Raw genomic sequence first — 17,185 nt, 5'->3', positions numbered from 1 at the left:
AGGTTTAAACAGCAATGTTTTGGGAGAAATATCGCAACTAGGCCATGCCGACGGAGTGTAGCCTCCAGAGCCTGTTCCAACCTCGCTGTCACAACGTCCCATTCCTGTAATTCCGCATCAGTTTCAACAAGGAATATATTTAGTCAAAATCGTTGTAATACGTGATGATAACTAGCCTCCTTTAAGTTATTTAAATTATGTTAATTATTTCCTAAACATTATCCGTGCTCTCAGAAATTTTATATACGTGTGTGAAAAGTACTAGTAATACCATGGTTATTCAACTTTGGCAGGTTGGATTACGGAAACGTTCGAATAGCACCCGTAAGTCAGACTTGATTTCCACAATTTCCCCCCTTTTTATCGTTATTGCGCAGGAACGCCATCTAGGCTATTTACAATGAGTAGAGACAGCACAAAATTTAAATAAATATTTATTAAAAATATTTATTTTTTAAATTATAAATGTAAATAAATTTTATTAAATTATTTTAATAAATAATGAACCACACTATTCCATTGTTTTCTTATTTTTAAATTTTTCTGCTATAGAGGGAGTTGTTGACAATCAATGTAAAATCCCATTACTTCACCCATGTGGGGGGGGGGGGGGGAGATAAAGTCTGACTTATAGAGTAGTGTCAGTGCTACATCACGCAACGTCACCCATACTTTTTCCTATAGAGAAAAAAACGCGCCTGAAATGGCGGCAATGGCCAAAGCTACGAGTTGATACTACTCTATTGTGAAACAGCCGTTTTTACTATTGGTATGGCGTCGTAATCGAACCTCCTACAAGTTAAATAACTTTGGTAACACTTTTACCTCGAACTCTTTGTATTCGTTTCAAAAATAATAGACTTTAATTTTAGTTAATTTTGTGCAGCAAATTAAACACAATTTGAAATAAAACACGCCCTCTAATGGCAAAACTACAAGTATGGCGTAATTAAAACAATTTTTTACAACTCGGTGTGTTCGTGTTAGTTAAGAGTTTACTGCTTTTCCGGCTATATTGAGTACATCGTTTGTAAATTGGAGCCATTTCGCCAAAAATAGCCGTTTGTTGGTCGAGTTCGTACCATTGCTTCGAGCTCAACGTGCCCTTTTTCATCTAGGAACCACTTTTAAACCTTATTTTAATGACAGAACTTGACGTCCGTTACGTCATATCGCTTGAAGAAGGGGATCATTAAAGAAAATATTTATGTTTCACATGGCAAAAATAAGAGATAAACTAAGGTGTTTCAAGGAGTGAAAATCAAAGAATAAAACGCTACCGGTAAGAATGCATTCATGTATCTAGAAATATGGTATTGTAGCGTAAAAGCCCGTGTTTTTTCGATTTTTCACGACCCTGACCATCTATGTTAACGTGGTGTTATTAAAATTTAGTTATTTTAAAATTATCTGTATTTTGTGTTTGTAAATTAAAAAATAAATAACCAGATAGTGTAATAGGCAAGGCACCACCACAGGTTGGGTTACAACGCGTACGAGAGTGTTGGCAAGCTCTTCTTGCCAAGCGAGCCAACAGCTCACTATTAACCTCAAAACGGAATCGAACCCGGTTCCTCAGGTTTAGTCTCATTGCAAATGCCTGCCAATTTGTATTTGTGAAAAAAATATTATTAGCGGACTAACTTTCGCTACGAAGTATAATAATAATAATCAGCTAGGCCAATACCCAAGGCACCACCTTAGGCCCAAGTCATCTAGCGACTTTTAATGCCTTACAATGAGTAGGAGGGTGGTAGCAAGCCCTTCATGCCACGCGAGCCAACAGTTCCCTACACCATTGCCCTCTGGATTAAGAGAAGTCCTAGAAATGGCCAGGTATTGAATTTTTGAAACTGGCAAAATCAATTTTAGTTTTATGCCTCTGTTGGCCGAAATATGGCCCTAGATCTTTTCATTTTGACGTCATCAAGTCAGGCTGACAGCGAAAGATCGGCTGCTATTGCTTAAGGGCATTGGCTTATGCGATAATATTTAAAATTTCCGCCTTGATCATCTCGATATAAAGGTTGGAAAACGCGCCATCTACTGAGTGTTTCGCGAGCGTGTAAAAAATGTTTGCCGCCCCCTGTAGAAAAACGATTTCTAGGCCTTCTCTTAATCCAGGGGGCAATGCCTACACTAGCAATTACCGCGATGATAGTACCAAAGGCAGCACTACGCTGCCATCTAAAAGCAACAAACACAGCACTCCACACAAGGAGACCGCAACCCGTCCAAAGTCGTGCATTTTCTTGCGTACATTTTTCATTAGTTAGACGCTTTAGCGCCGGAGGGGAAAATCCGGAAATTGTCTTCCCCCTTTACTTAGAACGTTCAGCGAAAAGGCTCGCCCAATAAAAATTGTACACAACACTGCGATAGCGTGTTTAAAGGCTAGCCGCGTTCTCCTGGTGTTTGTTGCTCCAAGGATCCTATATGTTAGAAGGATATGAGGCGAGGGACGAAAAAATGGCAGCGCCGTCGGTGGGTCATGCGCGATAGAGAATCCGTCTTTAGATTCCGTCAAGGACAAAACATGGAGGAAGCACCGCCAAAATTTGTCCTTGAGGGAATAGAAACAAGACGTCCCACGTTTAGAGGCTCTCTTAATATCGACGGCGCTGCCGGCGTTTTGAACACACTGTAAAACGTTTTGATCAAGTAATTTATATTTCTCTATTATCCGATTAATTTTTTGATAAATTTGTAAAATTAATGGAAAAACGACGTTTTTTCGATAAAAAGCTCAAATTTTACGAATAATACATGTTTTTTAATCATTCTCTGAAATATTAACCGGTAAATTTCTTTGTTTACATTTTCCCCCCGAAAAAAATCAATTTAATCATGGATAATGTTTAACCGTCCCCGACCTCTAGGGTTACCTATCCTTCTAACATATAGGATCCTTGGTTGCTCCTAGCTGCCGTATTTCTAGGTACGCGAATGCATTCATGATATTGTTAATAACGAGAAAACGACACGAGAGAGCGATGGGAAAAGAAAACGACACGAAAGAGATGGGAAAAGAAAACGAGACGAGAGAGAGAGAGAGAGAGAGAGAGATGGGAAAAGAAAACGACACGAGAGATGGGAAAAGAAGAGTGTGTCAATAGTTACCAAGAAGAGGGATGGATTCGGAGGTCTCGGGCATTTTCTCGGCGATGGCCAGCATGAAGACGGAAAAGGCCAGAAGCACGGTTACTCCCAGGGCGATCTTCTCCCCGGAGTCCGGCGGCAAGCAGAACACCAGCAGCGTCAGCACGGACATCATCATGCAGGGCATGACCACGTTGTACATGTAGTAGAGCGTCTTGCGCCGGATCACCAGGGTAATGGTCACGTCCGGGAACGGCTCCGGGCAGCACGGGTAGCGCACCACGTTGCGCACCAGCCGCGCCTCCAGCAACTCCCACTCACCGTTCGCCACGTAATTATCCAGGTCGACCGCCGACGTCCGGTTCATCACGTCCACCTGCCAACATCCACGGAATCACCATACCGTATTACACCCCGCGGTACGTACCACCATGGAGGAAGAAACTACTTCTGGAGAGGTAAATACGATACCTCTAGCACGGGCCGATTGTTGGAAGTGCGGCACGAAAATCCGCTAGAGGCGCCAAGCGCTACGCCTGGATTTTAGGCTTTTAGCGACTTCTATTTTAAGACAGCCAAGTTACGGAATTTTTACAAAGTTAATAATAATAATAATAATAATAATAATAATCAGCTAGGCTAATACCCAAGGCACCACCTTAGGCCTAAGTCATCAAGCGACTTTTGAAGCCTTTTATAGTTATTCCGTTCAATCATAGGTGAAGACACTATACTACGCACAAGGGTCAATTGTGCCGCTGTTCGCTCGCCTTCTTTTCCTCTCCAGGATAGTAGTTTCTTCCTCCATGGTGCCACAAGGAAGTATTTATTTTTACTTACAAGGAGACTATCCGAATTGGTTATCAACGATTTTGTTGAAACTCTGGGGTTAGGTAGAACTTATGATAGAACGAAAATTGCCAAAGGGAAAAGTTGCAATGGGATTTCGTTTTCCCATAACAACCGAAAATGTTTTTGATTTCTCAAAACGAAAAAACCTCCATTTAAAAAAGCATGGGATTTTTTCAGTATCACAGGGTACTTACTTACTTAAAAAAAAATTTTAAAATTAAATTTTCAAAAAGATGAAATTGACCAATTTTGTGTAAAATTTTTCAAATTGGGTCACCGAGAAAATCCCATGCTTTTTTAAATGGAGAGGTTACAAACGTTTTCGGTTGCCATAGGAAAACTAAAGCCCAAATGTTGCAACTTTTGGGAGTTTTCGTACTACCATAAGGTCTACCTAACCCCCGAGTTTCAACAAAATCGGTGATAACCACCTCGGGTAGTCTCCTTGTTAGAGAGACTATACACGGCCACCACATGTGGTGCAGTTTAACCCTGAGGTGGATTGGCAGAAACCGTGAGAATCGGCTCCCGACAGTGGGAATAAATACATTCTTGGTACGTACATGAACCTTTTGGGTTTACTTTCACAGCAGCGGTTGCTAAACAATACTAACCATTATCCTAAAACTACGCCAATCTGTAATTTTAAGTGGATAATTTCCTCTTGTTCTGGAACTAAAAATGTACACGATTTACCCTAAATCTAACAATTCGACTGTTCCGGTGTGAAAATTACTCTACATTGTAATCTACAAGCGCAGCAGCGATTTGGACTACACTTTCTACTCCTCCTCAAAAGTGAGAGTAAAGAGGAGTAATTGGGTTTGCTCTTCTGTAAAGGCATAGTGGTCTGCTCAAAAGTTGAGTTTGTTAATTAGTTTGGCAGGCAAATAGTTTAATTTAGAGTAAAATGTGTACCCGAACTATTCGCTAGGACAGAATTGGAGTAAACTGGCGTCGCGGGCTACACTACCTATCCTCTACCGAAAACCCAGACTGCCAATCTACATTCAAAATGTGTTACCATCAAATCTTTAATAATAATTATAATTACTGATTTCTATATTTTCCAATTTTGGCGATCTCTTTATTACCTTGCAAAATGACTAGACGAATTATAGCAACTCAGAAAAAAAGTGCTATACATGGGACCTTTATATTGAGAGGTCGGCGCACACTAGGTTTTAAAACGCCACTCGGTCGTCAGCTTCAGGGCTGGAAAAACAGCTGTTTCGCGCCATCTATAATAGTAAAACCAGCTAAATATAAAAAATTATATAACACTAATTATTTTAGGGTATTTTGTCTCCTTAAAGCAAGTGTCGGCTCGACGTCAAGTAGCGATTTTTCCAACAGATGTCGCTATCGTCGTAATCAAAACAAGTTAGTTAAGCTACATTTTTACCCAAATGGCGGGTATTTATAGGTATTCCTCGCGTTGATTGGATCGTTTGTAAATTGGTCAATGACATAAATTACAGAAATTTTAAACAATATCTGTTACATGGGATATATTGTTTAGGTTACGGCCCACTAAATAAAGTATAAGTTGTCTAAATATAATAATCCACTAAGGCTCTTGGACGACGTTATCATTTGACTATTTTGAAGTTAACTTCCTTTGCCATTAATAGATGGCACCACACTCTCCACTAAAGTCAATTTTTTTCGAAGAATCGGATAGATTCATGGCCATCTTTAATAAACGGGGCCTTTTCGAAGTACCGGTGGCAATGATAGAGCCGACAGTTGCTTTAATTATTTGTCACAATATTCCAACATTTAAACATAAATTATATTATGTACTAAAGTGTTAAGACCGACTTTACCATAATTTACGCGTTAAAAATCATTTTACTTCTACTAACGGTCTTTAGATGACGCGACTAGACACTGTAATATTTCAATTTCTATATACTTCCTTCCCCCACTACCAGGAACAGATAACGCTCGTGACGAACGGGTTTCAATAAGCGAGTTTCAATAATATCTGACAAGTTGTGACAAGTACCATCCTATTAGTTATTTTTAAAGCCGATAGATGGCAGTGCGGTTATTGAAACTCGCTTATTCGTTCTAAGGCAGAGTTAGGCTAGTTCGCTGACCTCTCCGCGATCTTGCTCTATGGATCCCGAAACTTATAAAACCAAATAACTTCGATGAAGATGGTATTCTTCAAAAGGATATAAATGGAATTAGCTAGAATTTGGTTTCTTGAATGGTGGTAATACGAACCTGTAGGCCATCATAAATCCAAGATCCCAGTTTCATGATGCACGTTTGGTCGTCGAAGGGGAAGTAGGTGACGTCCACGGGACAAGTACTTCGGAATTTGGTCGGGGGAGGCCAGAAAACGTTGCCGTCGGGGTTGACCATGGCGCGGCTGTTCATATAACCCCGAGTGTAGTCATCGGCGCTGCGTGGGGCAAAGAACGGGGACAGGTGGAACAAAGCGGAGAGGGAAAAGTGGGAAGGGAAAAGTGGGGATGGAAAATGGGAGGGGAAAAGTGGGAAGGGGAAGGGAAAAGTGGGAAGGGGAGGGGAAAATGGGAAGGGGAGGGGAAAATGGGAAGGGGAGGGGAAAGTGGGAAGAAGAGGGGAAATGATAAGGGAAAAGTGGGAAGGGGAGGGGAAAGTGCGAAGAAGAGGGGAAATGGTAAGGGAAAAGTGGGAAGGGGAGGGGAAAATGGTAAGGGAAAAGTGGGAAGAAGAGGGGAAATGGTAAGGGAAAAGTGGGAAGAGTGAAATGGGAAGGGGAGGTGGAAATGGTGAGGGAAAAGTGGGAAGAAGAGGGGAAATGGTAAGGGAAAAGTGGGAAGGGGAGAGGGAAATGGGAAGGGGAGGGGGAAATGGGAAGGGGAGGGAAAAGTGGATGAAGATTGGCGGTACAGAAAATGAGAGAAACCTGGTCTAAAAATAACGGAACCAAATACGGACTTCACACGCTATGTGCATAAATGGGTTTACTGACTTTACTCTTTGTTCGGATTACGCGTGTTATGTTCGATAATATTGGCACCAGCTCATGCTAGTAGCTACGAATGTCCATTCATAATTCATACATACCATTTGTCACATTATTAGAACGCGTCGGCATAATATTTCTGGATAAAAATTGTAATGAGCCCTTGTTTCACGCGGATCGTACAAATGGAAAATTCTTATATTCCTTGCGCTTTTGAATAATCGGGTGATTGCGAGATCAAATTCAATTTACTAACTTCAATTTCCCATCTATAATGCTGATGACGCGTTGTTCATCACGGAATTAAAAGTGACGTAATTTAAGTCATATCCCGTGGACAAGGTTTCATTGAAAAAAAATACTTTATGGGATACTTATGAGTGATTATTGACGGTAGCTTGACCTTCCCTGCTATGGTTATACTCCCTTTAAAGTTATAATTCAAACTAAAATAGGGTTGCAGTTTAATAAATTTCAAATATAATTTGATGCGAAACCAATATTTATTTAAAATAAGTAGCCCCAATTCAATATATCAAAAGCCATAGTAGGGAGATGCGACAAAAATGCTACGGCTTAAATACTAGAGGTTATATTCCCTTTAAGGCCGGTCCATTATAACACGAGGTTCCTTGTCAACTGATCCAGCCCTAGGCTGGTAAAAATTTACTTGAGGTTGCTGAACCACAATTTCACAGACAACAATTTCTAGAACCCCGACCACCTTGTTTATTAATAATTTAGTAAAATCCATCCCATAAAGTTCAAAAACGATTACCCACCGAAAGATACGCTTGACCTCGCGAGAATCTGGCCGAGAAGGCTTGGACAGATTTTAACCGTATTCATGTATTAGTTAATTTATCTAAACCATTATTTATTATATTCATAATAATAATATTCATTGATATTATTCCTATGTTCTGTACTTTTCTTACTGCACCATTTGTACTGCCTACTTATAATAATAATAATAATAATAATCCACTAGGCTAATACCCAAGGCACCACCTTAGGCCTAAGTCATCAAGCGACTTTTAAAGTCATTAATTTAGGTGGCCGGGTTGCAATGCGTAGGAGAGTGGTGGCAAGCCCTTCATGCCACGCGAGCCAACAGCTCTCTACACAAACTATTACCGTTAACCTCAACAAGTTTTTATGGAAGGGGACATACATACTTGTCGCTTGTTCTGGGATTTTGGAGTAGAGCAGAAAGAGTAACCCGTTGACGTCATTTTACTCCGATTCTGCGATGGCGAATAGTTTAAATCTGGGTAAAATTGTTTTCCCCCCAAATGTCAGCTTGTGGCCATTTCAGTAGATAAATTCTGGATAAACAGATGATTTAATCAGTTTACTATCTTTACACGTACATTTCAATAACAGTAAAAAGTGTATGCCCAATCATCTGATCTGGTTTTATTCTTTCCACGCGAACAACGTAAACATTTGTTCCAGAACAAGGAAAAAGTATCTATCTATCATGATAGCAGGTTTGTCAACAAAGTCTACATTATGGTGACCTTCGAAATGGACGTTGTTAACTTGAGCCAATATTATCGGTACATTATCGTAGTTGAGGCGCTTAGAAACTAGTGAAAATAAAATGCCAATAGAAGAATAACTCCTGTCGCTAGAAGGTTGATTGAAAGGTCTAGTACCTGACCCACCTGTTGTACAAGACAATGTCAGGCAACCACAGCTTCTCGCAGGGAATGCGGATCTTGGTGATGTTAGCGTGCTGCTCAGGGTCCCACACCATGAATTCGTCCACCCATTCCTGCAAACCCAAATAAGTATATTTAACCTTTGTTCCGAAAATCACCGTATTTTCAGCTAATACGCGCTTCAACTCGTTTTTAAAAGTAACTAGCGCCATTTAGCAAAATCTCCCGCTACACCTGGTAGCAGAAATGTCGAATTAGGTGATCCTAACAAAAGTATGGACCAAATTTGAATTCAAATGGAATCAAGACATATCCAGTTTGAATCAAATTTTCTTTGGATCAAATAATTTCGATCATTAAATTGAAATAAAGCCGAATTTTACACATTATAATTATATGAAGTAAAACACATTTTGGTAACCCAAAGAAAAAATGACCCAAATTGATTTAAGTCCAATCGGCTATAAAATACGCGATCAAATTTTATATATGGTAAAATAAATAGTATTTTGAAAATCAAAGATTGGAAATATTATGTTATCAATGTATTTATTTATGTCGGACATCATGGTCTACTTTTGCATCGGCACGACAGAAGGGAACCATCAGGGCCGGATTACCCAATAGGCCGACTAGGCCTGGGCCTAGGGCACCAAGCCTGCAAGGGGCACCAGGAGGTTTCGATAAAATTAAAAGTACAAACATTTTATCATTTACTTTTCACAATCTTTTTTACGGGGTAATTTTAGTAAATGCGTCCACATCTTTCAATACCATGTAAAGCAATCATTTATTAACGTTACTAAAATATCCCCAAGACTACACTGAAATTGTATTTTTCAGCCATTTGTCAATTATAAATTGCGACTAGCTCGCCACGGAAACGGGGCACCAAAATTAACTTGGGCCTAGGGCCCCACAAGGTCTTAATCCGGCCCTGGGAACCATAAACATCAAACGCGTGTATTTCAGTCGAACCAATGGGAAACAGGGCTGAATTGATTGACCTTATAGGGGGGAGGAGTTTACTGTTAAAACATGCGGGAGATTGGGAACTAACCATCATAGCGTAGTCATTTGAAAAATGGATGTTGAGGTTCAATATTCTCAATTGCCCTAATTCTCCGATGTTAATAAAATAACGCTTACCTGATCCAGCCATACATTGGTAGTTAAGACTTGGTTCTTTTCATCCTGTTCAAAGATAATTTTAATAGTTATTATTATTATTTTCCACCTAAATGTTTTTAATTTTTTACGTTAAAGTATTTCGAAATATTTAGTTTAATTTGAATTTATTTCAAAATTTAATTTCAATTCTTGGTGTCAAAAATCAACGAAACGTTTTTTTGAAAGTTCATTTTACTTAAATTCAATATAATATTTTTAAATAATGAGTTTAAGTTTTTTTAAAGTATTTCGAAACACTTAATTCAATCAGGTTTTTATTTCCAAATTTAATTTCAATTGGTCGAGCGAAATTAGAGGTCGGCGTTTGAATAAGAAATTATACGATTGTTTATATTTATCCATAACCGATAATTATTCAGAAATATTCGAAAAAAATGATTAATTTTGCATGTTAAATCGTTGTTTAATCGTATAATTTATTCGTATAAATCAAATAATACTAATTTTAATGATTAATTGAAATTTTTGCGGTTAATTTATTTGTTCCGCCGACCTCTAAGCGAAATATTTCTTTACAAATATGATTTTACTTAAATGAAACTAAAATATCAATTAGAAACATTCCTTCTTTTTCACGGACACTTAAATTTGAAAAATACGGTCGAAATGGAAAGTAATGTTTTCAATTCAAAGGCAATTTCTCTCACGAGAGGCTCCGGATCAAACCCATCAACTGCCCCAAAAGAATTAAAACGAGCTTTATTACGCCTGATAAATGTCGAGTCCGGGTAACATTGTTTTCAAACGTTAATTAGGGTAATTTATAACTAAATAAATACATTAAATTATTTGGTGACACTTCTCAGAAGTTCGCCACACTCGGTGCCAAAATATGCTAAATGAAAATGTTTTACTTTTCAGAAAAGTAAAATGAATTAGTAAGCCGTTCCATCCAAAAACGTTTATTTTAAAGCTAAATGGAACAAAATATTCTTTAGCAAGGAAATTATATTGAGTAGAAAGTATTAAACCAAAACTTAATTTATCAGTAATTTTTTACGGGATTCAAATAAGCGTTTTTTTCGAATAAAAGTTGTCTTAGTTTTTAGTAGATTTTTCCAGCCCATTTTCAGAGATTGTCCCTGACCTTTTTATTATAAAATATGTTAGTATAAAAGTTTTGTTTTGACGAAAATATTTTTATTACCATGTTTAAAAAATTACCAGAAATTTATCACGGAATATTTTTCAGATAAATTAAATTCACTGACTTTTCCCTAATCTTTTAGGCCAATATTATAATTAGCCTACTATTTCCGGATTTCCCTGACCCGTTTAATTCCTTTTGTTGTGTTAAATGAAGCCAATTTATACCTTTTGAGGGGAAGTATATAAATTGCATCTTTCAGTGGTTTCGTGACCAAAACTGAATTTTAAATATGAACTGATGATACCTGCAGACATTTTAATGCAAAGTTTTTGTTAATTATTTAATTAAAATTAATTCCAAATTCCTCCGGCCATCTTAAAACCAAACCCGTATTGAAACGTCATCCTAAGTAGTGTCCAGATTTGTTTATTTAATGAAGCTACCTATCCTGCTAATAATAATCGGCTATGCACCACCTTAGGCCTAAGTCATCAAGTGACTTTTAAAGCCATTATTTCTTGCGTAGGAGGGTGGTAACAAGCCACGTGAGCCAACAGCTCCCTACACTCACTATATTACCGTTAACCCCAATAAGATTTTATTTAAATGGGAAACCGAAGATCTTGATAGAAAACCCCTTTAACCAGTAGCTAGGATTTGAAAACACAACGCGGTAAACGTTGTTTCGAGTGTTTACCTCTCCGAGGGGACTTTGTACCCTAGGAGGGGTTATACAACCACCGTGTCTGTCTGTGGGTCTGTCTGTCAGGCCTGCGAACGCGTTCGCATTTTCGGGGCAAAGGGTTATCGCTGCGTACGCAGTTTCTTAGAATTAGGAAAAAGGTTTTTCCAAAAGGGCCCGTTTTTTGTTGTCATTGGGTGTATTATAAATATTTTTCAAGTTGCGTTAGTACCGGGTGGGATTCGAACCCGAGCCCTCCTGCACGTCAGGTGACCATTCTACCACAGAACCACGGATACATTTTACACATCACTGAAAATTAGAAACTCTTCCGAGGAGAGGTATATTTTGGCTTGCAAACTTGTTACCCAGTGGCATAAGCTGGGATCGAACCCGGCTCCTTTGACTGCGAGGCAAAAGTGCTAATCACTCCGCTAACCGAGTCAATTAGATTTTGGACTATCTGTATTCTGGCTTAGATTTTATTAACCAGTTGTTTACGAAGGCCAACCGATTAGGTTATTTCAGAACGAAAGTAATCAGTCAGTCAGATCAGATTAATCTTTTATATTCCCCTCACCCAGCAATCTCATTTCCAGCTGTATCTGATTAATTATCCCAAGTAACCGTTCTGCTATAATTAATCTCATACTTGGTATATATAATGTTGCGAAAACCAACTCCAAATAAACTTAAATGAAAGTAATCAACGAATTTAAAAGCGGGATATATATCGGTTTACGATAAATTCGGATTAGATTCGTGTATAAACTATATGCTTTTCATTTTGATCCGTATCAACTGATCTGATAACATTTGAGCGTAAATTCGGATATCTGATCAATCGTAATTATTAACTCGCTTCAGATAACTCAATACCAATTTACGCTCAGATATGATCAGAATATCAAAATTCCAACCAGATATTTTATACTCGAAACTAATCCTAATTATTTGGAATTTTTACATGGTAATTATCTGTAGTCAACAAATATTTTATTCTCATAAAATCGATGTTCGATTCGAGGGGTAAGACACTCTGCGAACTCGGTGTACACTGCCGTACCTTTGACAGTGCTAAATGGAACTCGCGAACTCTTGAAAATATGTACCTTAACAGTGCTAAACACACGAACTCGGTGTACAGATTATCTGAGACTGTCTTACCCCTGGGTTCGATTTCCTAAAAAAGGGAGATACCATATTTTCGCAGTCGGTAAAATGTAATTCAAAAGTCGGGAAAGATTTTAATTTGGTAATGTAATCCCCGAGGGACGAGCTAGATACCCAATATTAATCGTTCTAAAAGAGCGCTTTCTATGGGTGAAAAATGAACCGTTTTTACGTTTAAAACGCCTCGTAGCGGAGACGGTGAGTAGTGGGTCAATTTGGAAAAAGTGGGGGCCGGTTCGTATTGGGCACGAACACTCGAGGGAATAAATGAATCGGCTTATCGAAGCACGTCGAAAAGCATCATAATTAATTAGTTCTCTTTATCCGCGACCGTTATTTTTTCCGCGAGCAGACTGCTGTAACAAAGATGACTCCCGAGAAATAAATCCCGCTTTTTAGCCTGGCCCTTCAAGCGCTTGTAAACGGTGGAACTATTCCATTGGTGTTCGCTACTTTAGCGGTTGTAAACCGGGACATACTCAACGCCGTCACCAGCCGCAACATGTAGGTGGTGCCCACTATTTAACGAAATATTTGTCAAGGGTTGTTTCAGATTCCTGTAAAGGTAAAATTAGATAATATTTAAACAAATAATTTAAAATGACAATCAAAAAATTAAAAACTTGGATGTAGGAAATTATTATAATAACTATTACAGTGATGGCTGTTTAATTTAGATACGAATATCGAAGTATGGAGAGGAAATCAAAACCAGTCATGTCTGGCCACCATTGGACATCAGACATTGTAGACATCTAGCGGAAACCTTTAAGCGAGTAAAACTATCAGTTTAGGATGATGAATATTGTACTAGCTGTGTAGCTCGATCAGTCGAGTGGATTATGTAATAATCTGCGCCAGGAACGCCGCAACCCGTGGTACTCTTCCGCTAGAAACGAGCAAAGACCCAGTGCTTTCACTACAGACACTTCTGCAGCAGTGATCAGAACTACCATCCCACAATTACTCACTCGTTATTTTTTTTTCGATCTTTCTGTGTTCGAATTATTTTAAAATAACTTAAGCTATAAAGTGTGTCAAGAATGTAGCGAATAACGCCTTTGATTTCATGATTCCTGGGAGATATTCCCCGCCTACTCGGAGAGAGAGACTCCGATTGGACTGCAGTGTCTTCCCCCCTTCCCGGGGGAAAGGGAAAGATTGCACGAGGAAGTGCGGAGGGGCGTGGGAATGACAAGCCGACATGCAAATAGTGGTATTTTTGACAAGGATTCTTGGGACCCTCGACCCCTCGTGTCTATTTTTCATGAGGGTCGCTGACTCGTGGGGTAGTGAAAATTAAATAAATATATTCAGAAACGACATCAAAAGCATATACCTTATGATATATTGTTAAATTTTCTAAAACGTTTTTCATTTAAAATGGGGGTCCTAGTGACCCTCGACCCCTCTTTGAATTATTTATTTCGAGGGTCCCAGCATTTATTTTGAGAATCAATGACCCCCGGACTGCCCCTAATTGCAAGTCTGATCACGAGGCTAACAGCCTAAATATTCACAATTAACCTGACTTACAAAATACTACTCTTAGTAACCTAAATGACGCAGATGGGTATCGATAGGCGGTGGGGCCCAAAATTATTCCAACTATTTACATCGCTTATATTCAAATGTTCCTAAAGGTCCTTTAGACGCTTTTGACGTTTCGAATTAATGCGTAAAATGTAGTTTTTACCGTTCTTAAAGGGAATATAACCTGCAAAGCAATATTTATGGAAGACCCCTTCAATTTTTCAAGTTTCGCTGTACTGTGGCGCCAAACATTTCTAAAGCCAAAGGCAAGAGCGGCAAATGTTGGTGTTCCACACCTGATACCTGAGGTTATATTCCCTTTAATAACAGAACACTGTCGAAGGACGAACTCATCTGGAAGTAGGCTGCAACAAGCGCATAACCAAGCAGCAGGGAAACGCGAACATTAAGGTTTGGGTACGTGTGATAGGTAAAAAAGGACTTTGTAAACAAATCGAGGTAACCAGCGTAAAAAAGTAAACTTAAACAGCATTTAAAGTTCCTGCTGCTTGGTTTAGCGCTTGTTGCAGCCTACTATCAGGAGCTAGTAGGCCACATTTTGAAGCTCTCTGGCGCTCTTTTAACTCGTCGTAGGAAAATGCGGGAAAAACGGGCATACTTCTCAACTCACCCCTACAACCAAAAGTAAATATCTTAATATTTACTTTTGCTACAACTCCTTCAAATTTTTGCATCACCTTTTCACACACCCTGTATAATTCTCAGTAGAACAGAACCCACGACGTACTATGTAGGAAAGAAATTAATATTAATTCCTAATTTATATTATTATTGACATAAATCGGGTGCCACATAAAATGAGGACACGAGGTGATGGTAATTTTACAAATTCCCCGATAGAGGTAAACTTCCGGTCCCTATTATGACCGTGTCCATCTTGTTTGATACCACTTTCCCCATTATAGGCGCTTGTTCTTTTGTTCGTTCATCTTCGCGATGTTAGGAAGTAGTTACGTGCGAGCAGTTTCTCTCTCTTCGGCTAATGGCGCGCCCCCGGGTGCCCCCCCCCCCCCGCTAGCTTCTGTTCTGCCCGCCTAATTGACTGTGAAACTGGCCAGCACCTTCTACCGGACCTTTATAAAGGGCAACACGATCCGGTGGTCGTCTTAAAAAACGTGTTAGGGGAGAGATACTCTGGCCGACCAATGGCGGAGGGTTCCTCGTCATTTTGATTGTGTCGGCCCTAAAAGATACCGTTCGTTTGTTTTTCCTGGGCGACTAACCCGCTGGATCGTGTTCGAATTTGGAAAATACAGAGACTAAGTTCGAACGGTAGAAGCGAAGGGAAAACGCGTTGATCTACATTCACCATATTTTTATTGCCTGTGTGGTTCCTTGGGTATTAGCTCAGCTGATTCTTAGATTATTAGATTAGATTTGTCTTTCAAATAATTTTTAAAAGAATCTATTAATTTATACTTCGGTAGAATGATTGTGTTGAGGCGATTTTTAGCGTTGCTCCAAATCCACCTCATGATCTAACAGTAAGCTCCGAATCCCCCTCATGATCTAACAGTAAGCTCCGAATCCCTCTTATGATCTAACAGTAAGCTCCGAATCCCTCTCATGATCTAACAGTAAGCTCCGAATCCCCCTCATGATCTAACAGTAAGCTCCGAATCCCTCTTATGATCTAACAGTAAGCTCCGAATCCCTCTCATGATCTAACAGTAAGCTCCGAATCCCTCTCATGATCTAACAGTAAGCTCCGAATCCCCCTCATGATCTAACAGTAAGCTCCGAATCCCCCTCATGATCTAACAGTAAGCTCCGAATCCCTCTCATGATCTAACAGTAAGCTCCGAATCCCTCTCATGATCTAACAGTAAGCTCCGAATCCCTCTCATGATCTAACAGTAAGCTCCGAATCCCCCTCATGATCTAACAGTAAGCTCCGAATCCCCCTCATGATCTAACAGTAAGCTCCGAATCCCCCTCATGATCTAACAGTAAGCTCCGAATCCCCCTCATGATCTAACAGTAAGCTCCGAATCCCTCTCATGATCTAACAGTAAGCTCCGAATCCCTCTCATGATCTAACAGTAAGCTCCGAATCCCCCTCATGATCTAACAGTAAGCTCCGAATCCCTCTTATGATCTAACAGTAAGCTCCGAATCCCTCTCATGATCTAACAGTAAGCTCCGAATCCCTCTCATGATCTAACAGTAAGCTCCGAATCCCCCTCATGATCTAACAGTAAGCTCCGAATCCCCCTCATGATCTAACAGTAAGCTCCGAATCCCTCTCATGATCTAACAGTAAGCTCCGAATCCCTCTCATGATCTAACAGTAAGCTCCGAATCCCTCTCATGATCTAACAGTAAGCTCCGAATCCCCCTCATGATCTAACAGTAAGCTCCGAATCCCTCTCATGATCTGACAGTAAGCTCCGAATCCCTCTCATGATCTAACAGTAAGCTCCGAATCCCCCTCATGACCTAACAGTAAGCTCCGAATCCCTCTTATGATCTAACAGTAAGCTCCGAATCCCTCTCATGATCTAACAGTAAGCTCCGAATCCCTCTCATGATCTAACAGTAAGCTCCGAATCCCCCTCATGATCTAACAGTAAGCTCCGAATCCCCCTCATGATCTAACAGTAAGCTCCGAATCCCTCTCATGATCTAACAGTAAGCTCCGAATCCCTCTCATGATCTAACAGTAAGCTCCGAATCCCTCTCATGATCTAACAGTAAGCTCCGAATCCCCCTCATGATCTAACAGTAAGCTCCGAATCCCTCTCATGATCTAACAGTAAGCTCCGAATCCCTCTCATGATCTAACAGTAAGCTCCGAATCCCTCTCATGATCTAACAGTAAGCTCCGAATCCCTCTCATGATCTAACAGTAAGCTCCGAATCCCCCTCATGATCTAACAGTAAGCTCCGAATCCCTCTCATGATCTAACAGT

The 17,185-nt window shown here is 39.7% G+C and overlaps 1 protein-coding gene across 1 annotated transcript in view; it reads right to left on the bottom strand.

Moving 5' to 3' along the window:
• LOC149921258 (neuronal acetylcholine receptor subunit alpha-10-like) overlaps positions 1–17,185 on the bottom strand; it is a 304,760-nt gene that overhangs the window by 6,631 nt on the left and 280,944 nt on the right. Inside the window, exons 3-6 of the mRNA XM_090163313.1 lie at positions 9,733–9,777; positions 8,587–8,696; positions 6,187–6,367; positions 3,121–3,475 (exon numbers count right to left, since the gene is read on the bottom strand). Coding sequence (XP_090019439.1) covers positions 3,121–3,475; positions 6,187–6,367; positions 8,587–8,696; positions 9,733–9,777 — 691 coding nt within the window. The remainder of the gene's footprint in view (positions 1–3,120; positions 3,476–6,186; positions 6,368–8,586; positions 8,697–9,732; positions 9,778–17,185) is intronic.

Source organism: Leiobunum rupestre, chromosome 11 (genome assembly GCF_980474605.1).
Source record: "Leiobunum rupestre chromosome 11, qqLeiRupe1.1.hap1, whole genome shotgun sequence".
Lineage (NCBI taxonomy): Eukaryota > Metazoa > Arthropoda > Arachnida > Opiliones > Sclerosomatidae > Leiobunum > Leiobunum rupestre.
This window is presented reverse-complemented; position numbering and strand designations above follow the sequence as displayed.